We start from the raw sequence: 15,000 nt of genomic DNA, 5'->3' as shown, positions 1-15,000 counted from the left end.
AAGCTTCCCTGACTGCCGCCCCCCCCCCCCCCCCTGGTCTGTTGCATTCCATGGTAAAGACTAAAACTAATACTGAAACTAATAAAAACTAAACTGAAACTAAGCATTTTCAAAAAATAGAAACTAAACTAAACTAGCAAACCCCCTTTAAAAACTAATTAAAACTAAACTGAAATTGAAAACAAAAAGTCAAAACGAAATACAAATAAAAACTAGTGAAAAATGCAAAACTATAATAACCTTGACACACACACACACACACACTCTCTCTGAAACACACACACACACATGCTGTCCTTCTCTGTCACACCCACACACACACACACACTCTCCCTCTGAAACACACACAAACACACATCTGCCACACACAGACACACTGTCTGCCACACACACACACACAAACACACACACACACGCTCCTTCTCTGTCACACACACACACAAACACACATCTGCCACACACAGACACACTGTCTGCCACACACAGACACACTGTCTGCCACACACACACACACACATACTGTCCTTCTCTGCCACACTCACACACACACACACACACACACACACTCTCCCTCTGAAACACACACAAACACACATCTGCCACACACAGACACACTGTCTGCCACACACACACACACATACTGTCCTTCTCTGCCACACTCACACACACACACACGGTCCTTCTCTGCCACACACACGCTCCTACTCTTTCACACACACACACACACACACTCACACACACACACACGGTCCTTCTCTGCCACACACACTCACACACACACGCTCCTTCTCTTTCACACACACACACGCTCCTTCTCTGCCACACACACTCTCTCTCACACACACACACACTCTCTCTCACACACACACACCACCCCAGTGTGGGAATGGTGCTGCTGCTCCTGCTGCCCCAGGAAGGGGAGATAGAGATCTGCAGGTCACCACGGAAACGCATTGGAAGGCCCGCCATGGGAAGCAGCTCGCTTTAATCCTATGGAAATCCTATGGATACACAGCAAAGTCAACTCGTGTGTGTGTGTGTGTGTCTGTGTGTGTGTGTGTGTGTGTGTGTGTGTGTGTGTGCGCATCCTCCTTCATCTCTGCTGGGGTTTTAATGCAGTAAAGCTCAGCTCTCATCTTAGATCGCTCATCTTTCTCACTGTGATTGGTTCGACCGCTCTCATCTCTCTCATCTCTTTTACTGTGATTGGTTAGACCACTCTCATCTCTCTCACAGTCATTCGACCAGTCTACTTACTTACAGTCGAGATATTATATCTAACTCACTTCTGAAGAGGTTATATGTGTCTCTCTTTACATTTACATTTACATTCAGTCATTTAGCAGACGCTTTTGTCCAAAGCGACGTACAAGGGAGAGAATAGTCAAGCTACGAGCAATAGAACCTGGTGTAACAATAAATACTACTTTACATAAGAAATATAAACAAAATTAAATAAAAAAGAAAAAGAAGTGCAGAAATGTAACTGCTGTAATTGCAAGTTACGCACTAGTCGAAGTGCCAGTTAGGACGGGAGGTCTCTGAGTAGAGATAGAGTTTGCATTTAACTCTGGGAAGGGTGTTAATGTTGGTCTTACCCTCAGTAGGGTATTTATATCTAGCTCACTCTGTAATTATCTACTCTCATAAAAGTTATGATGAATTATGTTATGACTTCAAAGTCACAGTTAGATCTCTTTAACTCTCTTTAAATGGTGTGTGCGTGTGTGTGTGTGTGTGAGGAAGTTTACTGAAACGCTCTAAAAACAGTGTCATTGCCCCTCTGACTGCTGTTACCAGCAATTCTGTACTCTCCTAACATCCCCACACACAGGTCTCACATCTCATGTACGTACACACAGGTCTCACATCTCATGTACGTCTCACACACACACACACACACACACAGGTCTCTCATCTCATGTACGTCACACACACAGGTCTCACATCTCATGTACGTCACACACACACACACACACACACACACACACACACACACACACACAGGTCTCACATCTCATGTACGTCACACACACAGGTCTCACATCTCATGTACGTCTCACTAGGGATGGGTATCGTTTGGTTTTTTATCCGATACCGGTACATAACCGATACTTTTAAAACGATACCGGTGCCTAAACGGTGCCGGAACCGCTACTTTATTTTTTTAAAGCACAAAGCGACGATTGACGACATTAAAGAAAGGCTTTTTTTTTCTTCAAATTGAACAGTATATGAACTGTTTAAAGTATATTATAAATATAAATACATACAAAACACTTGGCTTCCAACTACAGCTTCAAACTTTTTAACTTCAAACTATGAACATTATATTAACTGTAAACAACAGTTTATAGTATATTTAAATAAATATAAATAAATACAAAAAACAGCTTCAAACTTCTTTTGCAAAAATATGAGCATATTGGCCTTTGGAGTCAAAAATGTATTATTTTGTTTGCATTTATTTCATGAAATTTCACCATTTTATGATTTGTTTATACCTATCTTTTCTATCTAGTTTATTCGCCTTATTCACACGCGCCGCCATTTTGAAACGAAAACGAGGCTTGGTTGGGTAAACCCGACCGGAAGTCATTCTCTACCATACGAAGATAGATAGATAGATGGATACCAGGGTTTTTCCTGGGTCAAAATGGGTCTTCGGTGCTCCAAAAAAAAATGTGCGCGCTGCGCGCGCAGTCTGTGTAACCATGTCACCTGGTAGCTTACATTTGACCATTTCATAAATGATGAGGATATGCTTCAGGAAATCATTTTGCTTCCACTTTAGATTCAAATACATTGACAATAGTCCAAGCCCCATGGTGCTATCATGTATGGTTCAAAGATTATTAAGGTTTACCTCTTTACATATATATGCAAACTACTGAAATGCATATCAATAGAATCTAGAACTAACCAGTGGTCAGAAATGGAACACACAAATTATGAAAATCAAGTTTATCTATTATTACTATTCATTTTTATTATACAAACCTACATACCATTATTTTTGTTTTTATTATTAAAACTGTCCACAAATATGTTTAATAGTGTTTACAACCGCACCGGTTTATCAATGATAATATTAATTCGAGATGCAACACAAATATATCCGCTCTCCTCCGAACGAGCTGAGCTTTCATTGATAAACCAATGCGGTTGTCTGCCTCTCCCGAGGACCCGCGGTCTACTGGTACTCGTTCAAACGGGTAAACAAATCAAATAATAGCCTACACCTGTGTAGGTCCTCAACATAGCAGATATTGTAATACATTGAAAGCCATGAATACTGAAAATGGAATGTTATGCTCAAAATCACCGCCGACTGATGAAGTCAGGATGCATACGCAAGTTGAGTGATTGGCAGCTGGCCGCTCTGTCCATTCGCGCACCTCACAGTTGCGTATTGTTCAGACAAGAAGACACGCTTATCAACTCGATTACTATTGATCAAAACCAGAACGAGGTTTCGCTGTAGCCTATACTTGAAACATACTATTGAGACCATATTCGAACATGCATTGCACGCGTGATGAAGGCGCATCCACCACCTGAGCGAAATAATTCATATCTATAAATAACAGCTCACCTTTATTTTTTAACCAGATTTGTAAACAGGTCGCGATCAATATTTTGCAGTACAATAGGCTACCTTGGTTAAAAATCGAATTACGGTAGATGCATGCTAGCATTGCGCTAAATAATTAGACAGCTAACATGAATTAGTGGTGTTAACATAAAGTCAGTTATTGTATATGGCATTAATATTATTCTAAAACACCTTCACTAGTTGTTTTAACCAGATTTGTAAGCAGGTTGTAAACAACATTTTTGAAGTGCCTTGGTTTAAAACAGCTTAAAGCTAGCTACATTAAGTTGCTTGCTCAAATCTCAAATTCAAATCAACGTATTCTCTAAACTGGCAAGCTTGGAGCAGCCTCTTTTCAATGATTGGCTCAGGGGGTGGGAGGTGGGACAAGCTGCTGCCTTGAAGTCGACGGTGAGGGCTCAAAACACCATTAAGCTGAATTGCGCCATGAATGACAGCTTTTTTTTATTTATTTTTTATCGCGGACTTTTTTTGGTGCCTTAGGCGCTCGGGATTTGTTGTAGGCGCTCGCGAAAACGGCTTAGGCGCGCGCCCAAATTTTCTCTATGCAGGAAAAACCCTGGATACTTTATTAATCCCGAGGGAAATTTAGGAAGAGTAATGATGGACGGAGAATGGACCACACATCTTCTGCCCTTGCGGCATTAATAGATTGGTTTTTTTACAACTCACCGTCAGCATCATGTTTATTTACTTGGCTAGCTAGCAAATGGCAGCTAAGTTATACTGTCAGAATTGATAGCACAATAGCACGAATGAGTCAAATTTGTAAAATGACAGGTGATTCATGGCATCTTTACCAGGATGATCTTGTGAATAACAATGCTTTTGCAGTCAGAAAGAGAGAGAGTGGCAGGGCAAATGTGAGAGCAAGGGCAGTTCACTCCATGAGAAAGAATGAGATCCCCTACATGGTCAAGGTAGCTAAGTTAGATGTTACAGCAACAGAAGGGAGGAATTGCTAATCGCTAACGAGATGCTAGCGGCGAAACCTAGCCTAGCGAAACCTGTTGAAATGTGCTTACTTTGACACTATGACAAACTAGTGAGTCAACGACTTTCCTAACACAGTCAAACATCAAACAAGTGCAACACAAGACGGCAAATAAGCTACTTACTAGTTTGGCAGACAGTAGTAACCTGGCGTCTTAAGGCAAATTTACATAACGCAGTAGGCTAATATGCCTACGGACCCTGGTATGACAATAGCACAGAGGCTATTCTCCATATAACGCAGTAGGCTAATATGCCTACGGACCCTGGTATGACAATAGCACAGAGGCTATTCTCCATATTAAACGTCATTGCAGCGCCCCAATTTTTTTAAGCTGTTTTTTTTTTTAAAGGTTAGATTGCTAATCCTTACCCTTACCCTAAAGTACAATTGCTAAATACAGTTACTTTAAGGCAAAAGAGTTCCTCACGTTCAGAGGCTGTTCAAAGGTTGCTCATGTTGAGCTTTCTGGCACACACATTCCATGGTATGTTTGGTGCATTTCATAATAGCCAAGTAAATAAACATGATGCTGACGGTGAGCTGCAAAAAATAATCTATTAATGCCACGGTTATAGGGGGCAAGAGCAGAATATTTGTGGTCCATTCTCTGTCCATCATTACTCTTCGTATCGTAAAGAATGACTTCCGGTCGGGTTTACCCAACCAAGCCTCGTTTTCGTTTTCAATATGGCCGCGACGTGAATAAGGCGAATAGGTACTCTTGTTACTTGAACACACTGAGTAGTAGAAAATGTGTACTGCCCCTTTAAGAGACTACCGTTGGTAGTTTAGCTGTCATCTCCGTATATTTTTCAGTCTTCGGTTGCTGATCTGCCGTTGGCTCTTGCCTTCTCTCCCCTCTTTTCACGCAATTATTTTGTTGCATTTGCTGCACACTTTTGACCGTTTACCTTTCGGTATTTTCTCTGTTAAAAGGTTGATGGCTAGTTTTGTTTGTGCTTGCCTGCTCTTCACTGTCATATCAGAACCGGTTCCAATACAACCGGTACCAACCCGGACCGAAATGCAACGCAGATTTCGGTGCTTCATTTCGGCATTTATCAGATAAGACTGTTGCTATGAAAACACCAATGAGCATGAGCGACACAGGACAAAGTTTACATTGGGAGCTGGGGCAGTTTTACATGTGCCCCACAGAATCTGCCTAGCGACCGTGTTCAATTGGCTCAGGCACCGAAATCTGCGTTGCATTTCGGTCCGGGTAGGTACCGGTTGTATTGGAACCGGTTCCATATTGGTACCGGTTCTCGGTACCCAACCCTACGTCTCACACACAGGTCTCGCATCTCATGTACGTCTCACACACACATACACACACACACACACACACATACACACACACAGGTCTCACATCTCATGTACGTCACACACACAGGTCTCACATCTCATGTACGTCACACACACAGGTCTCGCATCTCATGTACGTCACACACACACACACACACACACACACACACACAGGTCTCACATCTCATGTACGTCACACACACACACACACAGGTCTCTCATCTCATGTACGTCACACACACACAGGTCTCTCATCTCATGTACGTCACACTCTCAAGTTTTTGCTTATATCCCTCTCGAGTGTCATTAACCGCTCTTACATCTCATCTACGTCTCACGTCCATGTTTCAGCCAAATCTCAGTTATATGTTATATATGTGTGTATCAGATCTCTATATCCCTTTCCTGGGGCAGCAGGAGCAGCAGCACCATTCCCACACTGTGTGTGTGTGAGAGAGAGTGTGTGTGTGTGTGTGAGAGAAGGAGTGTGTGTGTGTGTGTGTGTGTGTTTGAAAGAGAAGGAGCGTGTGTGTGTGTGTGTGTGGCAGAGAAGGACAGTATGTGTGTGTGTGTTCGTCTGTATAATTCTGATCCTCACTCAAATCTCATCTCTGTCTCATTTTCACGTCTCGCTCTTATAGTGTAGAACTCTCCTGTCATACCTCACATACAGTGCATCCAGAAAGTATTAACAGCGCTTCACTTTTTCCACATTTTGTTATGTTACACCCTTATGCTAATATCGTTTAAATTCATTTTTTTCCCCTCATCAATCTACACTCAATACCCCATAATGACAAAGTGAAAACAGGATTTTAGAATTTTTTGCAAATGTATTAAAAATAAAGAACGAAAATATAACACGTACATAAGTATTCAAAGCCTTTGCTCAATACTTTGTTGAAGCACCTTTGGCAGAAATTACAGCCTCAAGTCTTTTTGAGTATGATGTTAAAAGCTTGGCACACCTATTTTTGGGCAGTTTCTCCCATTCTTCTTTGCAGGACCTCTCAAGCTCCATCAGGTTGGATGGGGAGCGTCGGTGCACAGCCATTTTCAGATCTCTCCAGAGATATTCAATCGGGTTCAAGTCTGGGCTCTGGCTGGGCCACTCAAGGACATTCACAGAGTTGTCCCGAAGCCACTCCTTTGTTATCTTGGCTGTGCGCTTAGGGTCGTTGTCCTGTTGGAAGATGAACCTTCGCCCCAGTCTGAGGTCCAGAGCGCTCTGGAGCAGGTTTTCATCAAGGATGTCTCTGTACATTGCTGCATTCATCTTTACCTCGATCCTGACTAGTCTCCCAGTTCCTGCTGCTGAAAAACATCCCCACAGCATGATGCTGCCACCACCATGCTTCACTGTAGGGATGGTATTGGCCAGGTGATGAGCGGTGCCTGGTTGTCCTTCTGGAAGGTTTTCCTCTCTTCACAGAGCAACGCTGGAGCTCTGTCAGAGTGACCATCAGGTTCTTGGTCACCTCCCAAACTTCTTCTATTTATGGCCACTGTGCTCATTGTGACCTTCAATGCTGCAGACATTTTTCTGTACCCATCCCCAGATCTGTGCCTCGATACAATCCTGTCTCGGAGGTCTACAGACAATTCCTTGGACTTCATGGCTTGGTTTGTGCTCTGACATGCACTGTCAACTGTGTGACCTTATATCGACAGGTGTGTGCGATTCCAAATCATGTCCAATCAACTGAATTTACCACATGTGGACTCCAATCAAGTTGTAGAAACATCTCAGGGATGACCAGTGGAAATAGGATGCACCTGAGCTCAATTTTGAGTGTCGTGGCAAAGGCTGTGAACATGTGATTTCTTTATTTTTTTATAGATTTGCAAAATGTTCCCAAAAACGTTTTTCACGTTATCATTACGGGGTATTGTGTGTAGAATTTTGAGGAAAATAATTATTTGAATCCATTTTGGAATAAGGCTGTAACATACCAAAATGTGGAGAAAGTGAAGCGCTGTGAATACTTTCCGGATGCACTGTATTCCTCACGCATCATGTCAGAGCCTTCACTCTCAGGCCTTCCGCACTCTCACATCTCACTCCCATGTCTCACATCTCACTCCCATGTCTCATATCTCACTCCCATCTCACTCCTCCCATGTCTCACATCTCACTCCCATGTCTCATATCCCATTACCATGCCACTCTTACCTGTCACCTCATTTACGTCTCACTCTCGTGTCTCGCATGCCACTCCGAACTCACCCTCAGACCGTCATTAACTCGGAGAGAACACTGCGGTTCCAGCAGGACAGGAAATAAGGCTTCAGCTGATCAGAATGAGAAGCATGGGATGAGAAACGGAACATGGGATGAGAAACGGAACATGAGATGAGAAACGGAACATGGGATGAGAAACGGAACATGAGATGAGAAACAGAACATGGGATGAGAAACGGAACATGGGATGAGCAACGGAACATGGGATGAGAAAAAGAACATGAGAAACGGAACATGGGATGAGAAACAGAACATGGGATGAGAAACAGAACATGGGATGAGAAACGGAACATGGGATGAGAAACAGAACAAGAAACGGAACAGGGGGTGAGAAACAGGGGATGAGAAACAGAACAGGGGATGAGAAACGGAACATGGGAAGAGAAACGGAACATGGGATGAGAAACGGAACTCGGCATGAATCTTAAAGATAAACGAAGCAAACTGAGAAGAACGCCAAAGAACAGCTGCACTGTAAAGATGTTAAATGTGAACACTGAGAGTGTCTTGAAATCAAATACCCTGGCGTGTGTGTGTGCGCGCGTGTGTGTGTGTGTGTGTGTTCCCTTGCTTGCTGGGGCTCCTGCTGGTGATGTGACACCATGGCTGAGGGGACTGTTGGTGTGTGTGTGTGTGTGTGTGTGTGTGTGGGTGTGGCTGAGGGGGGTTTTGGGGGTATACTGGGGAGCTGGAGGAACATTCCTGAAGCGCCAGAGAGAAGACTGGCCTCCAGCAGCATGCAGACCGCGTGTGTGCGTGTGCGTGTGTGTGTGTGTAGATTGTTGGGGTATAGAGGGACAGAAGGTGCCCCATGTTTGACCGCATTCTACAAGCTGATCCCCACCAGCTGTGTGTGTGGGGGGGGGTGTGTGTGTGTGTGTGTGTGTGGGTGGAGAGAGTGTTCTGTATGCATCCATGTCAGTTTGACTGATTGGAGGGATTGGGCCTTGGAGTAGAGCTGTGTGTGTGTGTGTGTGTGTGTGTGTGTGTGTGTGTGTGTGTGTGTGTGTGTGGCCTCAGACGGGTGTGGGCTCTGAGTGTAAGCTCATAACCAGTTGGGTGCAGAGCAGCACTGGAGCTGGTATGACTCAGAGGATGGTGTCTCTCTGCCTTTTAAACTCTAAGGTGTGTTTGTTTGTGTGTGTGTTTGTGTCTGGGGGTTAAGCTCTAAACGTTTATACTGAATGGTGCTTATATCTGTAGCCTATGTATTGAAGTGTATTAATGCAATATTTCAGAGCACAGTTCACTACTTTAGAATCCCAGTTACTTGTACCGTCACAGTAAGGCTTGTTCCTTAGGCTTCACGACTAGTCTCAAACTTGGCCTATGTGTAGCAATATCTGTTATACTCAAAAGGGGGCGGCATAGGACATTATTTTTGTCTCCGAAGTTGCAATGTTTTTTTTTTAATCTTAATCAGAGCCGTGGTGTGTTTTGGCGTTTTCGATCAACTAGTGCTATGTTGAGAGATGATTGGTGACAAAACTATAGACCAAATTGGTCCTATTCTTCAATGCGAATTGAAAGGCTTTTAAACTAAGCGCAAACATGTCAGTATGGTCATTATTAAGAACGAGTGAAAAGATTGTGAGTAAGATAAGACCGTTACCGCAGTGGTGGTCAGTAAGATAAGACCGTTACGGCAGTGGTGGTCAAGCACACATTAGTTATTGTTTGCCCATTAGTTCTGGACATATGGAAATCACCGCCTCCTCGCTGAGCGCTCTGTGAGCTCAGGTGTGTTTACGTCACCGTCACTCCCTCGTCCGCTCTCGGCTCTCTCTAGCGCACACACACACACACACACTCACTCACTCTTAAATCACTGTCGGGACTTGCGGTTCGGGAAATCGAGATTGTTTAAGTGATTGCCGAGAAGTTTACTTTGTATTTCCTGTGGAAACTAGTCCACCGAGTAATGTAAGTATACGCGAATTATTTATAAACTACCTCTACAGCACATAAGTTGTTTGTTGATTTCACAATGGTTTAAGGAGACGTGTGTGTTCAGTGTCGTGTCCAGAGCTGGGATGTTCCAAGACAAGCCAATTGGCGGAACGGAATGTGTCGCTCGGATATAATTTAGAGAGCACAAGATTTCTGTTTAAAACATCGGGGGTGTTTATCGTTTCCAGAATTGGTCAGTGGAAGCGGCGAGCTGGTATTCTCATAGTCTGTATTTACTGTCCGGTTAGTTAAAAGACTGTTTCGGCGCGTTAGCCTAATTGACCTTTTTGTTTCTGTTCAGGTGAACAGAACGTAATTGGGTGTTTTTTTGTGTGTCTCTGTTCGTTTTACGTTTATAGCCCAGTGTTTGCCCGTTAATGTGTCTGATTGACTCATCATGGTAGTGTGTTGGCTGTGTCGCAATCTGAATGTTTTCTGAAGTGTGTTATGGCATGCCCTGGCTTCAAAGCCTGTGTATGGATGCGTTTTCTGATCATTGTCGTGAACGCAACGTGTGCAGCTAGTGTCCAGACTCCATACAGCTGTGTGTGAAGTAGGTGTGTGTTATCAGATGTGTGTGAAGTAGGTATGTGTTATCAGATGTGTGTGAAGTCGTTGTGTGTGTGTGTTATCAGATGTGAGTGTTCTCGGTTTCGGTACAATAAAGACAGGAGTCAGTAATACATCAGGTGTCTGAAAGGCCGGTCTGTTAATCATTCCCATCGCTGGACACCTCCCTTTTCCTCACAACACTGAGCGCACCTGGGCTGGGCTCTACTGTCAGAGAACCGCCTCCTCTCAGCCTTGAGAACACGGCACAGTCTGCTCAGACCAGAGAACACAGCACAGTCTACTCAGACCAGAGAACACAGCACAGTCTACTCAGACCAGAGAACACAGCACAGTCTACTCAGACCAGAGAACACAACACAGTCTACTCAGACCAGAGAACACAACACAGTCTACTCAGCCTTGAGAACACAGTCTACTCCAGAGAACACGGCACAGTCTACTCAGCCTAGAGAACACGGCACAGTCTACTCAGACCAGAGAACACAGCACAGTCTACTCAGACCAGAGAACACAACACAGTCTACTCAGACCAGAGAACACAACACAGTCTACTCAGCCTTGAGAACACAGTCTACTCCAGAGAACACGGCACAGTCTACTCAGCCTAGAGAACACGGCACAGTCTACTCAGACCAGAGAACACAGCACAGTCTACTCAGACCAGAGAACACAGCACAGTCTACTCAGACCAGAGAACACAGCACAGTCTACTCAGCCTAGTGAACACAGCACAGTCTACTCCAGAGAACACGGCACAGTCTCCTCAAGAGAACACAGTGTGTGTGTGTGTGTGTGTATCAGTGTGATGTCATCTCTCAGTGTCTGAGTTGACACACCTGACTCATGGGTGTTTACAGGAGAGTGTGTGCATTTGTGCTCATGTCACACACGACACAGCAGGAGTGTTTCATCATCCTGGAGGAAAACCTTTCCCAGGATTTCTGCTCCCTTAGATATTGGACACATACTCACACACACACACACACACACACACACACACACACACACACACACACACACACACAGGATTCTCACTCACACATACTCTCACCTGTGAGCTGGTTAATCAAAAGTGTGTGTGTGTGTGTGTGTGAGAGAGAGAGTGTGTGTGTGTTTGTGTCTGTGTGTGAGAGAGAGGAGACCCTGCTCCTTGGCACAGATTCTCCGCTGGTGTGCAGCCTGCACTGGACCCTGTGGATGGGCATCTGGGCACCACACACACACCCAAACACCCACTCTGCAGTTAGACACAGGCCAGTGTCACACACACACACACACACACACACACACACACACACACACCCATTATCCTGGATACGGATGACAGGTTAATGGAGACGTGAGCCTCAGGCTGGGCTGAAGAGAGGCTGGTGCTGGTTGCCGATGGCAACGGGACACTGGGGTCGCATGCTGTCCCGCTGAGGCTTTGTTGACTGGAATCTCCGTCTCCGCTGGGGCTGCGACCTCAGACACGGCTCAGGGGCTAAGTGCTTCCATACGCCCCCCCCCCCCCCCCCCAACTGACCCCCACATGAGGCGCATGTGGAGAGACTCAGGGCCCAGCACAGTCATCTGCCTGGGGGGGGCAGAGCGGAGAGATCAGGGTGGGGGGGGGGGACACTGACCTGTCAGATGTGTGGTGTGTTTGATCATCAGCAGGGCTGACATTCCTCTGGGTCGCCTCCCCTCCCCCAACACCCCCCCCCCCAACTGTGTATTTCCACCCCAGTTACACTGATTGTGTCTGCTGTAGCTGTGTGTATATCTTTGTGTGTGTGTGTGTGTGTGTGTGTGTGTGTGTGTGTGTATGTAGCTGTCTGTTGCAACTATGTGTGTATAGTAGCTGTGTGTGTGTGTAGCTATGTGTGTGCTGTCTGATATGTGTGTGCTGTCTGATATGTGTGTGATGTCTGATATGTGTGTGATGGCACCACAGATAAGCCCAGTGAGTGTGAGGATCAGTCTGATGGCAGTGGTGTCTCACGTCTGGTCTGATGTCTCATGTCTGATCTGATGTCTGATCTGGTGTCTCACTTCTCATGTTTAGTCTGATGTCTCATGCCTGATCTGGTGTCTCATGTCTGATCTGGTGTCTCATGTCTGATCTGGTGTCTCATGTCTGATCTGATGTCTCATGTCTGATCTGGTGTCTCATGTCTGGTGTCTCATGTCTGATCTGATGTCTCATGTCTGATCTGATGTCTGATCTGATGTCTCATGTCTGGTGTCTCACGTCTCATGTGTTCTGTAGGGAGTGGTGAGGTCTGGAGCAGCGTTGACGTCTCTGAGAAACTCAGCCGTTATGGAGGCCAAAGAGGAGACTAGTGACACGGACAGTGGCATCATCCTGCACTCAGGTGGGTACCTTACACACACTCACACATACACACACCTACACACACACACACACACACACACACACACCTACACACTCTCACAGACACACACACACACACAAACACACACACACACACCCTCACTCACACACACCCTCACACACACACCCTCTCACACACACACACCCTCTCACACACACACACACACACACACACACACATGTCTAGTGTGGGCCCTGAGTTCTGGGGTTTGTGTTTGTTTGAGCAGAGTGAGTTCTGGGTTTCTGGCTGCAGAGAACTGGTGTGTGGGTGCTGGTCTCTGGGTGCTGGTCAGTGGTCTCTAGGCTCGGGGTCAAGGGTCATCTCCCTGGGTATTCCCTGACTGTCACGCTCTGTCTGTTCCTCACAATGACTGTTTATCACTTCAGACACAATACTGCTGTGTTGGCCTCGCCTGTTTGTCTTGCTACCGCATAACTCCCAAACCGGCTGGTATATGTGCTGTGTACGATTGCTAGGGTGTGTGTGTGTGTGTGTGTGTGTGTGTGTGTGTGTGTGTGTGTGTGTGTGTGTGTGTGTGTGTGTATATGTGTGTTTTGAATGTGTGTTTGTTTGAGCACGTATATTTGGGTGTGTATGTGTGTGTGTGAGTGAGTCACTCCTCGAGCTGGAGGCTCTGCAGGACTGGTTTATCCGTGTAGGTGTGTGCGGGTGTGTGTGTGTGTGTGTGTGTGTGTGTGTGTGAGAGAGAGAGAGCCAAAGTCAGAGGGGTTGAGCGTCAGGTCAGCATCAGAACAGAGAGCTGTGTGTGTGTCTGTGTGTGAGAGAGAGCATGGTGCTGCTGCTGCCCCAACCCTGTTGCCCTGCTTGTTTATTGTTTGTTGTTGATGGTGTCATATTGTTTTGGTGTTGCTGTTTATTGTTTACTCTCCCAGCAGTATAACCCGGGGCCTGCTGCTGCGGATGTAGGTTGGCTGTGCATCAGCACATTAACACACAGGTCATGTTCTATGCTAGGCAGGACATGATGAAAGGTCAGAGGTCGTGTTCTATGCTAGGCAGGAAATGATTAAAGGTCAGAGGTTATGTTCTATGCTAGGCTGTACATGATTAAAGGTCAGAGGTCGTGTTCTATGCTAGGCAGGAAATGATTAAAGGTCAGAGGTTGTGTTCTATGCTAGGCTGTACATGATTAAAGGTCAGAGGTCGTGTTCTATGCTAGGCTGTACATGAATAAAGGTCAAAGGTCAGAGGTCGTGTTCTATGCTAGGCTGTACATGAATAAAGGGAGATTAGATGGTGTGATGGATGGGAGAGGCTGGATTAAGACTGGAATGGTTCTGGCCCTGCTTACTGGACTAAGACTGGAATTCTCGTTCTCGCTAAACAGATACCCAGAAGGCTTTGGGAACAGGTTTCAGCTGAAGGGTGTGTGAATGAAGGCTCACCTCAGTACAGCCAGAGTAATACCCACACACACACACACACCTCAGTACAGCCAGAGTAATACCCACACACACACACACACACCTCAGTACAGCCAGAGTAATACCCACACACACACACCTCTCCTCAGTACAGCCAGAGTAATACCCACACACACACCTCACACGTGATTCATGTTAACCACACACTTCTGTCTGAACTCTCATACTTCCTTTTGTGTGTGTTCATGTGTATGTGCACGTGTGTGTGTGTGTGTGTGTGTGTGTACCACAGGTCCTGATAGCCCTTGTACAGTGATGAAGGACGTGACGACACACACTCGTGTGATGCGTCTGAAGCTGCAGTCTCTGGAGGAGCATCTGGAGGCGTGTGTGTCGGAACTCAAGAAGCTCTGCATCCGAGAGGCTGTGAGTATGATGACCAATCGCACGCCACCATACAGCGCTGCGACCAATCACACGCCACCATACAGCGCTGTGACCAATCATACGCCACCATACAGCGCTGCGATCAATCACACGCCACCATACAG

General features: G+C 45.6%; 1 protein-coding gene across 3 annotated transcripts in view; it reads left to right on the top strand.

The window, feature by feature from the left end:
• The window catches only part of inavab (innate immunity activator b), a 30,486-nt gene that overhangs the window by 6,525 nt on the left and 8,961 nt on the right, over positions 1 to 15,000 (top strand). For 2 of the 3 annotated variants that reach the window (XM_031567894.2, XM_031567892.2), the window contains exons 1-3: positions 9,881 to 10,086; positions 12,938 to 13,043; positions 14,742 to 14,875. In XM_031567894.2, coding sequence (XP_031423754.1) covers positions 12,989 to 13,043; positions 14,742 to 14,875 — 189 coding nt within the window. In that variant the 5' untranslated portion in view covers positions 9,881 to 10,086; positions 12,938 to 12,988. Of the gene's footprint in view, positions 1 to 9,880; positions 10,087 to 12,937; positions 13,044 to 14,741; positions 14,876 to 15,000 lie in introns of those variants that run through there. The other variant, XM_031567893.2, reaches the window with a different exon arrangement.

Source organism: Clupea harengus, chromosome 5 (assembly GCF_900700415.2).
Source record: "Clupea harengus chromosome 5, Ch_v2.0.2, whole genome shotgun sequence".
Taxonomy (NCBI): domain Eukaryota; kingdom Metazoa; phylum Chordata; class Actinopteri; order Clupeiformes; family Clupeidae; genus Clupea; species Clupea harengus.
This window is presented reverse-complemented; position numbering and strand designations above follow the sequence as displayed.